At 35.9% G+C, this 15605-nt stretch overlaps 1 protein-coding gene across 2 annotated transcripts in view; it reads right to left on the bottom strand.

Moving 5' to 3' along the window:
- LOC150101957 (protein shifted-like) overlaps positions 1-15605 on the bottom strand; it is a 104578-nt gene that overhangs the window by 23083 nt on the left and 65890 nt on the right. For both annotated transcript variants that reach the window (XM_090400024.1, XM_090400025.1), the window contains exons 4-7: positions 14199-14342; positions 11050-11154; positions 9050-9145; positions 523-618 (exon numbers count right to left, since the gene is read on the bottom strand). In XM_090400024.1, the coding sequence (XP_090256150.1) occupies positions 523-618; positions 9050-9145; positions 11050-11154; positions 14199-14342 (441 nt within the window). The remainder of the gene's footprint in view (positions 1-522; positions 619-9049; positions 9146-11049; positions 11155-14198; positions 14343-15605) is intronic.

The raw sequence follows: 15605 nt of genomic DNA, 5'->3' as shown, positions 1-15605 counted from the left end.
TTTGACAGGTAACAGATTGATTTGGCAGAAAATTGTGGGTAGGAAGTTAGTAATGATGCAAATTTTTCATGTAGTACTATCATCTTGTACACCCCTTGAGGGTAAATGTCAGGAATTTGATGATGATGATTACGATGAATAACATTAATACTTTTTGAGAAATTAATATAGTCTAATATACCATTTCACAAACTAACTGCAACTGAATATATAAAAAATAATTAAAAAAAAAACAGCTAAGGATATTATATATCCATTTAGATTTAATAGCCAGATTGAATTTTCCTGCTAGTTTATAAGAATATAACCCTTGGCATGGGAGTTGCTTTGGTTTGCACTATTTAAAAGACATGAACTCAGCCCACAAGTCCATATATCCTTCACATAGTTACAAAAGCAAGCATTAATATACATGTGGTGCTAAAAGAAATAAGTTTATGGTCGAATTTTATAGTTGAGTGCCACTGGCTACCCAATAAAAAGCCCTAAGATAATAAAAAATTACAATGAAAATCTACTTACTGTATTCACAACGAGGACCATAATATCCTCTGCGGCACGCACAGGTATCTTTTTGAATACATTTTCCTCCATTCAGGCATTTCTCTCTGCAAATTCCTGAATAGCAAAAATCATTCAGTTTGAAATGGACTACAACTATACTATTTAGAATAAATTTCTAAATTATTTGATCTTAAATTAATATGGTTAGTGAGTGGAATACATTACTTAAGAGTGTTTAAGCTATGCTTGATGAGCCATGCATGGAACAGTGGTGACCTTATGTAACAAGTCTTAACTCCATGAAGGTGTAACACATATGACTATAATATTAATTAAATAAGGGCTTGACAAATATGCTCACCCACTTGGCCATGGTGAGTAGGTTTTGTCAGCTAGCAAGCTGCTGCAGACTGGACAAAATAGAATATATTTTTAAATAAAAAAATACTTACTTTTTTAAATTAAAAGATACAAAAAAAGAATATGTATAATATAAAGGATTCTAGTAAAAAATTAATATGACAAACTATATGTTCCAAAGAAATCAATGTTGTTTCTGTTCTGCTTATTTATATTATTTACTGACATATCCTTTGAACGGTTGGTTCTTGCACTATGTTCTCTTAACAATGACAGAGGACAACTGATGATTTTATGAAACTACTGTTGATTTATTGAGATATATCATTAAAAAAAAGGGGAGGTCTTATTTGAGTTGAATTTTGCATAATTTTGAGCCCTGATAATAATAATATCAAATAAGAACAAAACATCAAGTAGTGTTCTGATTTTCTTTAGGAATTTCCAAATTCAGTTCACTCTGAGTTGCACTCAACTTGTTGAAACTCATAAGTTATGGCTATATTAGTGTGATTTATTTAAAGGCATATAAGCAAACTGACCAGAGAACACATGCAATAATTAGATAAAAATCCTATCAGCAGGCAGTAGATGGTGAAGTGTGTAGATATAAGTTTAAGGTGTAGTTTGTGGGTTATCAGCATATTGCCCAGGTGTGATTAATGAGTTGAGAAGGCAAGCAAAGATTATCAATAGTATGCTAGCAGAGTTGTGTGAGAAGAAAGGCATTCATTTTGTGAATGTGTGGAATCAAACTGAGGGGCAGATAGAGCTGTATAAAAGTGATAGGCTACATTTAAATGGATCTGGTGCAAGTCAGTTGGAGAAACTGTTGCTACAAGAGAAAATAAAAGTGAAGTGAATGTAAGACCCGAGGAAGCAAGAGGTTTTGCGGAAGAGCAGGAGAGTAAGGTACGTGAGTTTGCAAATGGAGAGTTGAGTGGCACGAATGAAGAGAATGAGAGAGAAAGAACACAGGGTGGACAGCGAAACAGAGGAAGTCAGAGTGGACAGGAAGACACTGTGTGAGAAGTGTACATGGTTTCAAAAGTATATGTATGAGTACGCAAGAAAGGACTAAAATTGTCAAGGATATGGGATGACATTTAGGTGATAAATTCTGGGGAAAGGTGTGAAATCAATGATGATAAAAGGGAATGGACAGGGGGAGTGTGGAGGAGCCATATCTGAGAAGCAGGGGTCAGTGGGACTTGTTATACTGTGTTGAAACAGAAATGAACTAGTGTGCATGTTTACATAGGATAGAAGTATTCAAAACAATGGGGAATAAAATTGTAGCATTGATAGAGTTCACTCACCAAAAAATTGTTGGAATAAGTGAGACATGGTTGAACGAGGAAGATATCTGATAGGAATAGAGATTGAGGGATATAGTCTTTTGTGAAGACAGACAAGGCAAAAAGAGAGGAGGAGTGCTACTCATGATGGCAGCGGAGTTGTGTCCATCTAGTGTGGAGATGCAAGGGACAAATAGTGACAGTGGGTTTGAAGCATATAGCATGAAGTGGAAGAGAACAGGATGAAATGTTTGGCTGGGTGCTGCTATACAGCGCCAGCCCTAGGAATTTTGCCGCCCTGTGCATTAGTATATTTTGCCACCCCCCCCTCCCCTATTTTGCAACCCTCATTGTTACTAATATCGACATTACTGGGATCACAATTAGAAGTACTTTCCATGAGCTCAAAAGTTTTGGTTTCAGTCTTTTCACTTATTTTCTCTTGTACTAAATTAGCTGTTTCAGTTTTCAGATATTTTTGCAGATCCCCACTATGTTTCTGAATATCACGTTCTTTTTCAGATTTTCGTTAGTGATATTCTGTGCCTGATAGTTTTTTTTTCTTTTATCAGCCATATTGGAATATTAAAATTATTTTAAAAGTCAAATTCTAATAACTGAATCAAAAATAGTATTATTAACAATCACTACACAACTGTATTTATGTATTTTGATTCCATTTCTTTATTTTGTTTGTTTTGGTTTAATTGGTTTACTCTTGACCAATTATCTCATAATGATCATTTGGCCTCATTGATTAAATGAGATTTAACCTCAGGTCAAGATCAACCTACAGCTAACAATGGAAAAGGAAATAAATGCAAGATAGAAGGCGTTTTGCTATTGTCACGTCGTCTGATATTAACACTGACAGTGCGATATTAAATGCAACATAATACTACATTATTTTAAATGATTATGATTTTTAAAAATATACAGTACAATGAAATTTTATTATGTAAAAATTTAACTAATGACATCCTGAAGTCTAGCTTCAACAGACAAGGAATAAATGACATTTTTACGATTTATTTTTGTATAGTTTAGGGCAATTTTGCGCCCCTAAAACTTGTCACTCCGTGCAAATGCACGTGTTCAACCGTTGGTAGAGCCGGCCCTGCTGCTATAGACCTAGTAATGTGAAATGCAGTGAGAAGGAAATGTTAAAGGAAATTGGTCTGGCTAATAAGAAAAGGGTGATCATAATGAGTGATTTCAATTACAGTAATATAGACTGGAATGAAGAGACACCATCTGTAACCAAAGAGAATGAATTTGAGTTATTGAGGAACAGCTATCTTAAATAGTATGTAGCAGAGGTTACATGTGGATTGAAGGTCTTGGATTTGATTATCTCATCAGAAGATATTATTGTAAATTAAGTGTCACATCTTCCTCCAGTTGTGAAGTGACCATGGAGTGATCACTTGGGTGGTGGCCAGCTGTATCAGAACTTTTGTGAGAAAGGATTATATGTGGAACTATAAGGCAGGTGATTATGACAAACTGAGGAGGCAGCTTTCAGTGATAGCATGGAATGAGGAATTAGATGGGAAGAAAATCGATTCTGCTTGGTCTCTACTCAGGAACTATCTGGCAGAGGTAATGAAGTGTATTCCAAAGGTCACAAGATTAAATAAGGCAAGTGTAAAAATGGATGACTGAAGAGGTGGGGCACGCAATCTCGAAGAAAAAGGCATTGTGGAGGCAGTGCAAGATGATTAGCAATAATCAGTTACATGAAGAGTACAGAGAAAGCAAGAAAGGTGGCTCATATGGTAAGGTTAGCAAAGGTGCAGTATGAGATGAGTGGAGTTAGCAAATGAAACTAAAAGAAATCCTAGGGAGTTTTTTCGATATTATTATTATTATTAGACACCCCCAAGGAGTCCAAAGATTCATCGAGGGAGGGCATCTGCTCCACAACCCTGCCTCCGCCGCTCAATCCACCAACTGACTGCAACTACACCGATGCCATCTACCTCCGACCACCACCACTAGTATTTCCAAAGACAATCACAAACATCCACGCCTACGGCTAGATTCGAACCCGCAGCCTTTTGGCTAGAGAGTGGATACGCTAACCACTCTGCCAGCAGAAGGACGAAAGATTATGGGAGGATGATGTTGGGAAAATGACAGGGAGAATGATAAATACTGAGGAGGATATAGTGGAGGTGTTAAAAGAGCAGTTCATTAAAGTATTCCATCCCCTGTGATTGTAACATAATGCAGAATTTAAGAGCAGTGGGAATGGGGGAGGAACCAGTGATGAAGGAGCAGGAGGTATATGAGGAATTGAGTAAACACGATATCAACAAGACCACGGGAATTGGTGGTATATCACCGTGTGTCTTGAGGGAATTTTCCAGGGAGTTAACAGCTTTAACTTGCCTTATTAACATAAGTCTTAGAAGGGGCCCAAGTTCCAAAGGAGTAGAAAGAGGGCAAATTTGTTCTGCTTCATAAAAGGGATAATAAGACTAAGGCTTTGAATTATAGGCCAGTCTGCTAGTCTGGAGATGTGGTCGAGATATTGGAGAAGGTAGTGAAGACAAGGATTCAGAACTGGGTTGACAGCAGCAGAATTCTCTTTAGAGAACAGCATAAGTGTGCTAAAAGAAGATCATGTTTTAGCAATCTGCTTACTTATTATAACAAGGTGACAAATACATTGGACAAGGATAAGGGTAGCCAGTTTGCCCCCCATTCGGGTAGCCCCCCATTCCCCTTCCTTCTCGTCAACAAGATTTTAAAAATGCCATCACCATACCCTACATCCGTGGCACATCTGAAAAAATAGCCAAGATACTAAAACAGTACAATCTACACACAGCATATAAGCCCCACCGCAAACTGGCTACCCTTATCCGTTCTACGAAAGATCAGCTCCCTCCTCTCTCTCTGCCTGGAGTTTACAAAGTACCCTGTTCCTGTAAGCTGGCGTACTTTGGACAGACAGGCAGATCAGCATCCATCCGTCTAGAGGAACACAAGTCTTACATCTTCAAACACAACTATGGCCATTCAGGCTTGGCTGACCATGTTTTGGACACCACCCACAGAGTATCATGGAAGAAAACCACCATGCTCCACCACAGCAAATTCAAGAAAGAGAGACTTTTCTTAGAAGCAGCAGCAGCTCTCAAACACCAACCAAATCTCAATAAATATGGTTGCATTAAGCTTCCGAAGATTTGGGAAACGCTCGTCACCAGAGTTCCCACCTTACATTCCAGGCCACCTACTACTGCCCTTAGAGGGCACTCTACCTAGATAGGACTTTAGTGTCACCCACGTGGTTGGGCTTAGTATTGTTTGTTATTTGTGCATATGTTACATTAATTGTTTTTGTAATCCCCGTAGATGTCCTAGTGACTAGGACGAAATATAGGAAGTATTAAATTCTATTTTAATTCTTATTGAGTGTTGTAAAAAATCCATTAAGCCTCCAACATGAAACAGATGGGATTAGATAGTAGATTAGTGTGTTGGATTGGAGATTGGCTGTTTGATGGATATCAGCAAGTTTTGTTTGGGGGAGTTATATTTAGGGGCCATTATTGTTTAATTTCTATTTAAATGACATTGGAAGGAGCTTAATACTCCTGTTCAAGTTCACTATTGAATGCGACCACCTACCTTGTTTAGATACCTAAATTATTCATAATCGCATAGGTCATGTTGAATTTTCAGTTTATCATAAACCGAAATTTTCGTAGATATATTCACTCATGGAGAAGGAACCAGTGATGAATGAGCAGGAGGTCATTCATCGCTGGTTCATCCTCCAATCATCATTCATCACAAAAAATGGGTACAGAGCTCATGTGATTTGCTCTTCTGAGGTCCCTTTTGTTAGATGACCTGAATAAAATTAAAAACAATCTGATATGTAATAGATACAACAAAACTACCATTCAAAAAATTATTGATAATTATCATCCTTCCACCAGACTACAATCCGATGTGAAAAGAATTTCAGTACTGTACCTTAAAGAAACCTCGGAATAAATAGCAAGGATTCTTCAAAAATTCAATCTGTATGCTTCCTTCAAATCATCTCAGAAAATGTCTTCCTTTCTGCCATCCACAAAGGATGCATTACCACCTCTTTCCTTACCAAGTGTCTATCAAGTACCCTCTTCAAGCCATCTTTGTTATTTCGGACAGACTGGTGATTCTGCATTGATTAGAATTGAAGAACATCAAGACTATATTAGATTTTTGAAATCCGACAAGTGTGGCCTTGCTTCGCACACTACTGACACTAGGCATAGAGGGTTCTAGACTAAACTTCTTCATTCCAGCAAGTTCAGATTCTATTGTCTTTTCCTAGAAAGATGCGAAACAATGAAATTGACTGAACATGAACCAATCGCACTGCATGCCAATATCCAAGTTTTGGGGAAGTCATCACTATTAACTGTTCATAATTTTTATCTAAGCAACTTTTGACAATTGTTGCTTTGAACTCGAATAGTGTAATATCATATACGTCAGCAACAAATGAGACATGAACTAATATGTACTGTATTTGCCAGCATATAAGTTAGTGGCTATTGCTTTCTTTTGATGAATAGTCATTTTCATAGACACCGAAATTCTATGATTTGTAGTTTCACTTCATAGGTTATGTTTACTGTGAGTTGCTTTTTTTTTTAGATCCTCTTCCTGATTCTGCCAAGTTCTTATCATTTTCTCAGTTGGGGTGGCCTGAAATGCCTCTCTGCAGCCCTGTTTCCATTTTCTTTAGCATATGCAACATAGCTTGTATGCAATATTGTAGCAATGCCGACGTTTTTCACCCATAATTTGCCAAGAAATTTAGAGAAAATTTAACAGCATATCTGTGATTTAATAGCTATGATCATCGATGACAGTGCATATGCATCCACTGAACTCTACGTAACTGCTCTCACACACTGCAAGGAAGCAAGAAAGAAATCGCGTAACTATTTTCAGAACTGGGGCAACACGTATACATAGAGGCTAATGACTTTGCATCACTTGCCTTAGTATCCCATAATGCAAAGTACATATCCTTACAGACATGTATAATGCTATGTGTTATGGGATAGGTCACTATCCAGAAATGAAAGTAATAAAAAACTTAGTATCAGCATATAAGACGCACCCTGTTTTTCAGACCTATTTTCAAAGAAAAAAAGTGTGTCTTTCCACAGCTTATCTTTCCTAAAAGAGTACCATATAAAACGAATTATTAATATAGTAATCAATCATGGACAAATTTTAATTTTTACTATTGATTATTAGATTTGATTAAGGCGATTTTGATATATGCTGTAACATCAAGGGATTAATTAATCACGTTAATCAAGGGATACCTGTATATATATACTGTATATAAGTATATATAAAATCATGATGATGATAACACTAATATAAAACGGAAACACTGAGTATTATTTTATGTTAATTTAAAGTAAAGTAAGTGTGTTCTGAAATTGTAGTTGTTTCCATAATTATTATTATTAACATTTGACCTCCATGGAGTCAAAGGCTCATCATGGGAGGTCACACTATTGCATACAATGCTCATCCAACACACTATCGCACACAGTGCTCATTAACCATGCTTTAAACTGATTCAATGTGTCTACACTCAGTCAATGCATTCCAATCACCAACCACCCTCCATGCAAAGGACCTACTCCTCACTCCTCTATTCACACCCTCCTTATACAGTTTCCAGTGATAGTCCCTTGTTCTACTCCCTTCTCCAATTCTATTAATATTTCTTCCATGTCAACCTAATACAACCCCTGACTACCTTGTATGTTTCAATCATATCCCCCCCCTCTTCCTACTATTCACGAGGCTCTGCAACTTACATTCTCTCAATCTGTCCTCATACTTCACATTCCAAAGACCACTGACTACCTTTGTGAATCTTCTCTGGACCCTTTCCAACATATCCTCGTCACCACAAAAACCTGGTGACCAAATCTGAGCACAATAATCCATATGAAGCATGATCAAGACCTTATACAATGGAATCATAACCTCTCTATTTCTGCATGTCAGGGTCCTCTGCATTATTGCCATTATCCAATGTGATATCTTCACAACTTGTGTGCAAATGCGGCCCCTGAATTTCAGGTCCTTGTCCACCATCACTCCTAGATCTCTCATCTCCTCTACTTCTGTTAAAGTTTCCCCACTAAGTGTATACTTTGCATCCCATCGTTGCTTACCAAATCTCAAAACATTACAATTTGCAGTATGATGAGCTGTGTGTATGACAAAAGGATCTCCTAGATGAGTCTTTGACTCCATGGGGTCTTGAGATAATAATAATAATAAATCCAATCTTCATCACTCTTGTTTCTGCTGCATTTTTTATTGCAATATCTAACATCTGGATTTATAGAAGTATGGATATGTTCTGAATATGAACAAGAAATAAAGTAGCTTACAAAGCATACCATAAACAAGTGTATATTCTCATTTTTTTTGAGTTATGGTGAAAAAAAATTATCTGTTTTGCAAAAAAAAAGCTAAATTCATGTGTTGCTCAAAAACCAAAAGTGATAGAAAAGTTCTGTTTTAATTTCTGCAGTCATTAAAAAATGCATTCAGATCATCAAAAATTGTTATCTGGTAATAAAAACTTTACTACATAGTGTAATAGTTCAAACATTTCAAACCAAGCAAAAGGTGTAATTTCATTTAATTTCAATTTATTAAGCAACACAGAGATGTTGTACAGTGAACAACATATAAAGTAATTAATAAATTTCATTATGACTCCACATAATGAAAGCCTAAAACTCACTATAATGCTATAAATTATTATAACAGAAAACTTATTTTTTGAAGAACTTATAAAACAACTTTTCTATTCGAAAAAAACAATGCCTTACCTCCTTCACAATGTGGACCCTGATATCCATCAGCACAGGAACAAACTCCTGGAGAGATGCAAGTACCTCCATTCATACACTGAGGATAGCACAGAGCTGTAAAAACTCAAATTAGCATTTTTCTTGTGAATGGTAATATCAAATTAGCAGCCATAATTATATTAAGACATTCAATATTAATACAATGTTAATTAGTTTAATTCACCAAACCACCAAATACCACTTTTCAATGAACTTCCATCGATAGGCTGGTGATGAGCAATATATGGTCTCTCCCAGCCAGGTCAACCCGACCTTCTCATGGTATGACCTGTTTTCACAAACAGGGTTCCAGTGAAGAGAGTATTGCCCTATAAGCCAATCTTTCCTAGTCAGGGGAACTGTCAACCAAACTTCTGGGTGGTAGCTGACTTTCATTGTCCAGTGAACACTATTTCCATGCTTATAAGTATGAAGTGGTTACTTCATAATGGAATGATCATTATATGGAACAATTCATGTGTTTGTAGCCAGTAGTAATATGATGCTTCCAAATCAGTACAACTGTGTCCTGGTGAAATAACAGCAAGAAGGGAATTGAGAGAGTTTGAAAGAGGCATTGTGATAGGATGCATGTTGCAAGCCTATCTTCAACAAACTGTTGATAAACTGGAGTATCCCAGATCAATAATCAGTGATACCATACTGAAATGGAATCGCTACCCACACTCATTGAACATGATCCTAGGGTGCTACAAAGGACAATATGTAAAAACCATCATTCATCAGCTGACATGTTGAATGCAGAGTTCTGGGCATTCACTAGAACATGAATCTGCACAAAAACATTCAGAACTGAGGCTCACAACATAGGTTTTCATGGTAGCCACAATATACAAATCACATTACCTGAACCAACATGCAGCATTGTCTTCAGTGTGCAAAGAGCATGTCCCAAGGAAGCTTGGAAAGCTGTATTATGGAGCGATGAATCATGCTACACCCTCTACTAAGCAGATGGATGGGTGGGTGGGTGGTAGATGCTCGGTGAATGCCTCTTATCAGAGTGCATAACCCTAACTATGAAATTTGGCAGTGGTGCTTGATGGTAGTCCTGTTTTTTCTGGTTTGGTTCAGACCTCTGTTTGTGGCACCACAAACAGTGAACTCCAAAAGGTTAGGTGACAATGCACAACGAAGAACTTCATAAGGCTGCTGCTTTAACTGTATGGTTTGTGAACATAAGCGTCACCACACTTGACTGGCCTCCACAGAGCCCTGATCTCAACCCTACTGAACATCTGTGGGATAAACTGGAGCATCAGGTGAGATCAAGGGACATCTGCTTATGATAGTGATCAATGATAGTGTATGATAGTGATGAATTCCCAGTGATCACTATCATACACTTGCAAAAATTATGCTGAAAAGGATTGCTGCAATCATCACAGTGAAAGGCGGTCCTACATCTTATTAAGGTGGACAGCATTGCTCTTTATTTCTCATACTATGATGTCTTTCGACTTCTTTCCAAGCAGCGTAATATAATATAATAATACTATGTATTATTATTAAGAGAAACTCAATTTTTTCATCCCACATACAGACTAATCGGGCCTTGAGCACACACGTAATTTACAGACAAAAAATACTAGTGGTGGTGAGCAGTAGATGGCATTGATGTAGATGATGGTAGTGGTGGTTCGGTATTTGGTGGATTAAGTGGTGGAGACAGAGCTGTAGAATAAGTGTGCTCCCTGAATGAGTCTTTGGACTCCTTGGAGGAGTCACATAATAATAATAATAATAGTATTAAAAACATTTCGGAACATATTGCTAAAGTCCTAAGGAAAAAAAAAACACACATTGAACTTTTATTTATTTATTTATTTTACTATGGCTTGTGTGAAATAAATTTCTCAAGCTATAGATCACTATAATCATCTGAGTAGCTGTGGTACTAATTAAAACTATTCAAATTAAAATCATTTTAATAGAGAAACTTGAAACAGCCTACCTACCTGTTTTACAATATTTCCCCATATATCCTTTAGGGCACTCACAAATTCTGTGTTGATTACATCTTCCTCCATTGGCACATTTCTTGTCACATTCCGGATCTGGACCTACAGAGATTATAAATGTTGCAAAAGAACGTTCATTTTGATTTTCATCTTTGTTCTGTAGACTGATCTAATAATGAAGTAACTGGTACACAAATTTAATCTCTGAAAATCTTCCTGAAAATTTCATCAATAGCTATCAAACACAAGTATGATACATTTTATTTATCAAAAAAAAAAAAATTATTTCGAGTTAAGTCATTTTTGAAGTGTGAAAAATTTTCATTTATTAAAAAGTTCCAGTATTTATTTATTTTATTTTTGTAGACAGGAAAGAAAACAATTGTGATTGTTTCTAACTTCAGAAAACTGAAGACATTCCTATTAGAAATTTCTGATTTTTTTTAATTAATTTATTTTTTTAAATAAGCACACACATGCATGTGAGGTTATAATATCTGATTACAGGTAACAACAAATGAAACCTGTAATCAGATATTATGATCTCACATGCATATGAAGATAATAACTGTTGTTCTTATCTAAATACCACGTTCATATCAATCTCATTTGTTCCAATTTATGCAACATAATTAAATATGGTATCCTGTCATATGTCTTTGCAAAGTCTCTAGTAGAATCACTTGTAGCCATTTCTGTTATCCAACTTAATTGTCACTTTATTATAAAAAGCAAGCAAATTAGTAAGGCAAAACCTATAGTTCTGGATACTGACTGGCCTATAATATGGATACTGACTGGCCTCCTTTATGCAGCAGAACAACTATATTGCCCAATTTAAATCCATTGGCATCTTCCCAAAACTAAGGCTTAAACATCTTGGTGAGAGGAGGTGCCAGTGTCCTTGCACATTCTCATAATACATGAGCTGAATTGGCATTTAATCCCATGATCATTATATTAAGATTCTGTAATATGGTAAGCATCTCCAATTCATTTATCTCTATTCTCCCACGAGTTAATGTCCTGGTACGTCAATAACTCCAACTGGATGGTACACTCTTGCAAACTGATCACTCAGTACCTCATCTATTTTGTTTGCTTCTGTTACTATCAGCACATCCTTCCTTTTACTCATCACTAATGAAAGAACTCTTTGGGAATGCCTTTGGCCCAGGCCCGGCTCGAGGCAGGGGTGGAATAGACGAATGCCGCAGGCGGAAAAGTAAAAGGGTGGAAAACTTACAAAGTGTTTATGTTACAATTATACTGAAGGCCGAAAAAAATAAAAATAAACAATAATAATAATTAAATTGGATAGATCATATATTTCAAAAATATTAAATTTATATATACATATTTATAAAGATAATTATATTTTATTCTAATTATATAAGCTCCAAATAATTATTTTGATAATCCCTGAGATAGAAACATTTAGATCCAATTACATTGAGAAAATTTGATTCTCTTATAAATAGAATATTTTTATTTAAGAAACAAATTTAATCGGAAATTTTTATTTAGTAATTTAATATTTTAATATTAAAAATGTGATATATTAATAAATAATATAAATATGAAACCAAAGAGAGAAAAAAATATTTTTTTTGACTGGAGGGCAGAAAAAAAAAATCTTGCACACACTGAAAAATTTGCTCAGGCAGGCGCTGATGCATCTGAGTCAGAAGAAGGCAAGGTCATCAGAGTCGGATGCATCTGCAGTTGAAGAGAAGTTTTTGCTATTTAGTATAGGTAAATATTTGTGTATATTTAGCATTTTTATATATAAAATATAGTGTTAATATAGTGTTTATATATATATATATATATATATATATATATATATATATAGCATTTAGTGTTTAGTAGTTCCTTGGCAGTAAGTGAATGATGGCAGCTGCAGTTCCAATTACAAATGGCATATCACCAAATCCTCTGCCATTTAAGGACTCTATTTTTTGTAACATAATAAAAGATTTTGTGGCATGCAGTGCTTGTGGTATGTATGCATCCCAGGAGTTGGATATGTGACAGGTGAGAGAAGGGGGGGAGTGCATATATGTGCAAAATGTAGGCAATGGGAGGAATTTAATTAGTGAATCATGGTTCAATGAGGATAATACCTTGAAGAAAACAGAAATAGAAGAATATGATGTTTTTAGTGAGAACAGCAAGGACAAGGAGGGAGAAGAGAAGTGCTGCTGATGAGAGGATAATTATGCCTACATAAGATGAAAGAGGCACAGAGTTGCAATGGATTTGAGCAATTCATCAAAGTATTTCAGTGTGAGCAGATGGAAGTAGATATTAATAGGATGGTGCCCGTGTCAAAATGTGAGGAATGTGGATGTTGGTAACAGAGAAACATAAGAATTATATACGTATACCTGGTAACAGGGCCATTCCGTGGATTTGTGCCGCCTGGGTAAAAAATTTTTGTGCCCCCCCTTCCATTAAAAATTAAACGATCCCAAAGAACAATAACACGTTACAAATAATTTTATCATACTGTACATTAAGAGGAATGTATATTAAAATAAAGAAAAAACACAAATAGTGAAAAAAAAAAAACTTATTTCTATTCATTTTTTACTGAGATGTTCTTCTATTTATTTCCTATTTTTTATGAATGTGTTGGATTATACCACTCCTAAATTGTGCCGCTCGGGTTCATTGCACCCCCGGTATGGAACGTACCTGCCTGGTATGCTACCTAACACTACTTTCCAGTTAACTTACTTTATGTTAATTTTAATTCTTCTTTACGAGTAATTTGGCAAAGGTGAATAAGTTCTTCAATGCAATATAATAGACACGATATAATGCAGGGTGGCACATAAGTCCCAAAAGAGGTTTAAACATTTAATAACTTTTTTATTTAATTATTAATTATTTTTATTCTTTTTTTTGTTGTTTATTATAATGAAATACAGAACCTAGAGATTTTTTTTATTAGTTAAGAAAAACCGCTTCACGTAAATAATGCAGTGATGAAATTCCAAGGAGTATTAGAATTTTAATTACAAAATGGATGAATTTTTAACTAGTTTCTCGTGTGTGTCGTGTTTATTCCTAAATATTTCATGATAACATGACTGAGTTGTAATATCTAAATATCTCTGAAAAAATCTACAATTACTTACCATGATTAGCACATTGTTTCTGGAGGCGCAGACGAAGAGGCGTCCCTGGAAGGAACTTGCCTTTGTCGTTCTGTATTCTCAAGCCAATACCAAAAGATGCTATGCCACTTTGGTTTCCAAGACAGGGAAGAAAAACTTGGAATACTTCAACATAAGTAAATATATACACGGTAAGTTTTGTGTTGAAACATTATAAAAAATATTTTTCTGTATTATACAGGATATTCCTTGATATAACCAACAAACTTGAACAGAGTGTTCTAGAGGTGATTATAAGCAGAAAAGTCCACATCCACAGAGTCAGTTCAACTCTTATGTTATGGGCTGCAACATTGGAGAGAGAGTGATCCTGCTGTAACCATTAACTACTAAATCAGATTGTCATCCTACTAGTGGGTGTGCTTGTGTGTATTAAACCTTGATTCCCATTTGAACATTTCCAAATATGGAATATGCTGAACATAGTATTTGTATACAGTTTTTGTAATGGGAAACAGGTATGCTGTCCATTTCCCATTGCATATGTGATGAGGAAGAATAGTTCCTTCCACAAGCCCACATAGAAATTGCACATATGCAATGTGTGTGAAGGTGATGTTCTGGATTCAATACAGTGAAGCCCTGGCTCAAGTGTACACAGAATTTCATGTATGATTAGTGTTCACCCACTTAGGTATAAAGAATTTTGCACTCCAACAGCCTTTATTCATATCATCTGCAAAGAGTACAATACCTCTTTCCCAAAGATCATGGACCTCATGTGAAGTTATGTGATTGGAAAAATTGAAAGATCCTCTTTACATTGTCCATTACTTACTACTTAATCCTCTTCACTCCACCTGGGAGCATAGATCTTCCACCACCATTTCACACCGGTCTCTATTTTTTGCTTCATCTAGTATCTTTGGAAGGTTTTTCAGTTTGCCTAGCAAAAAATTTTTTTCTGAGACTGGGTTGCTAGCCCTGCGCTCGACCCTCCCCATTTATCCGGGCTTGGGACCAGCATGTCAAGTTTTCACTAGGCATGGCTGGATTTTACACTGTCTATAGAGAAGTTCATTTCATCCATGATAGTATAAACAACACATGGAATTCCCTCACTTGGGAACGGCAAAATCCAAGATGAAAAAGCATGCTTTTCAACACAGGTTTTCGGTGGCCATGACAAATTATTAGGCAACCATCACATAGTTAGACTACATTTCATACAGAAATTCAGAGCAGAGATTTTTCTGCAAAATAACCTACTGCTATATTTATAATATGTGCTGCTTACAATATGATGCTGAACATGGATACAGCACAATGGAGTACCAGTGCCACATTTCAGCAGAGTGGTAAAAGCATTTCTCAAAGAACATTTTAACCAGAAGATGGACAGGAAGAGGTAGACCTGTGCCATGGCTT

This window comes from Typopeltis vanoorti, chromosome 11 (genome assembly GCF_054136105.1).
Source record: "Typopeltis vanoorti isolate ZY-2024b chromosome 11, IOZ_Tvanoo_1.0, whole genome shotgun sequence".
NCBI lineage: Eukaryota > Metazoa > Arthropoda > Arachnida > Uropygi > Thelyphonidae > Typopeltis > Typopeltis vanoorti.
This window is presented reverse-complemented; position numbering and strand designations above follow the sequence as displayed.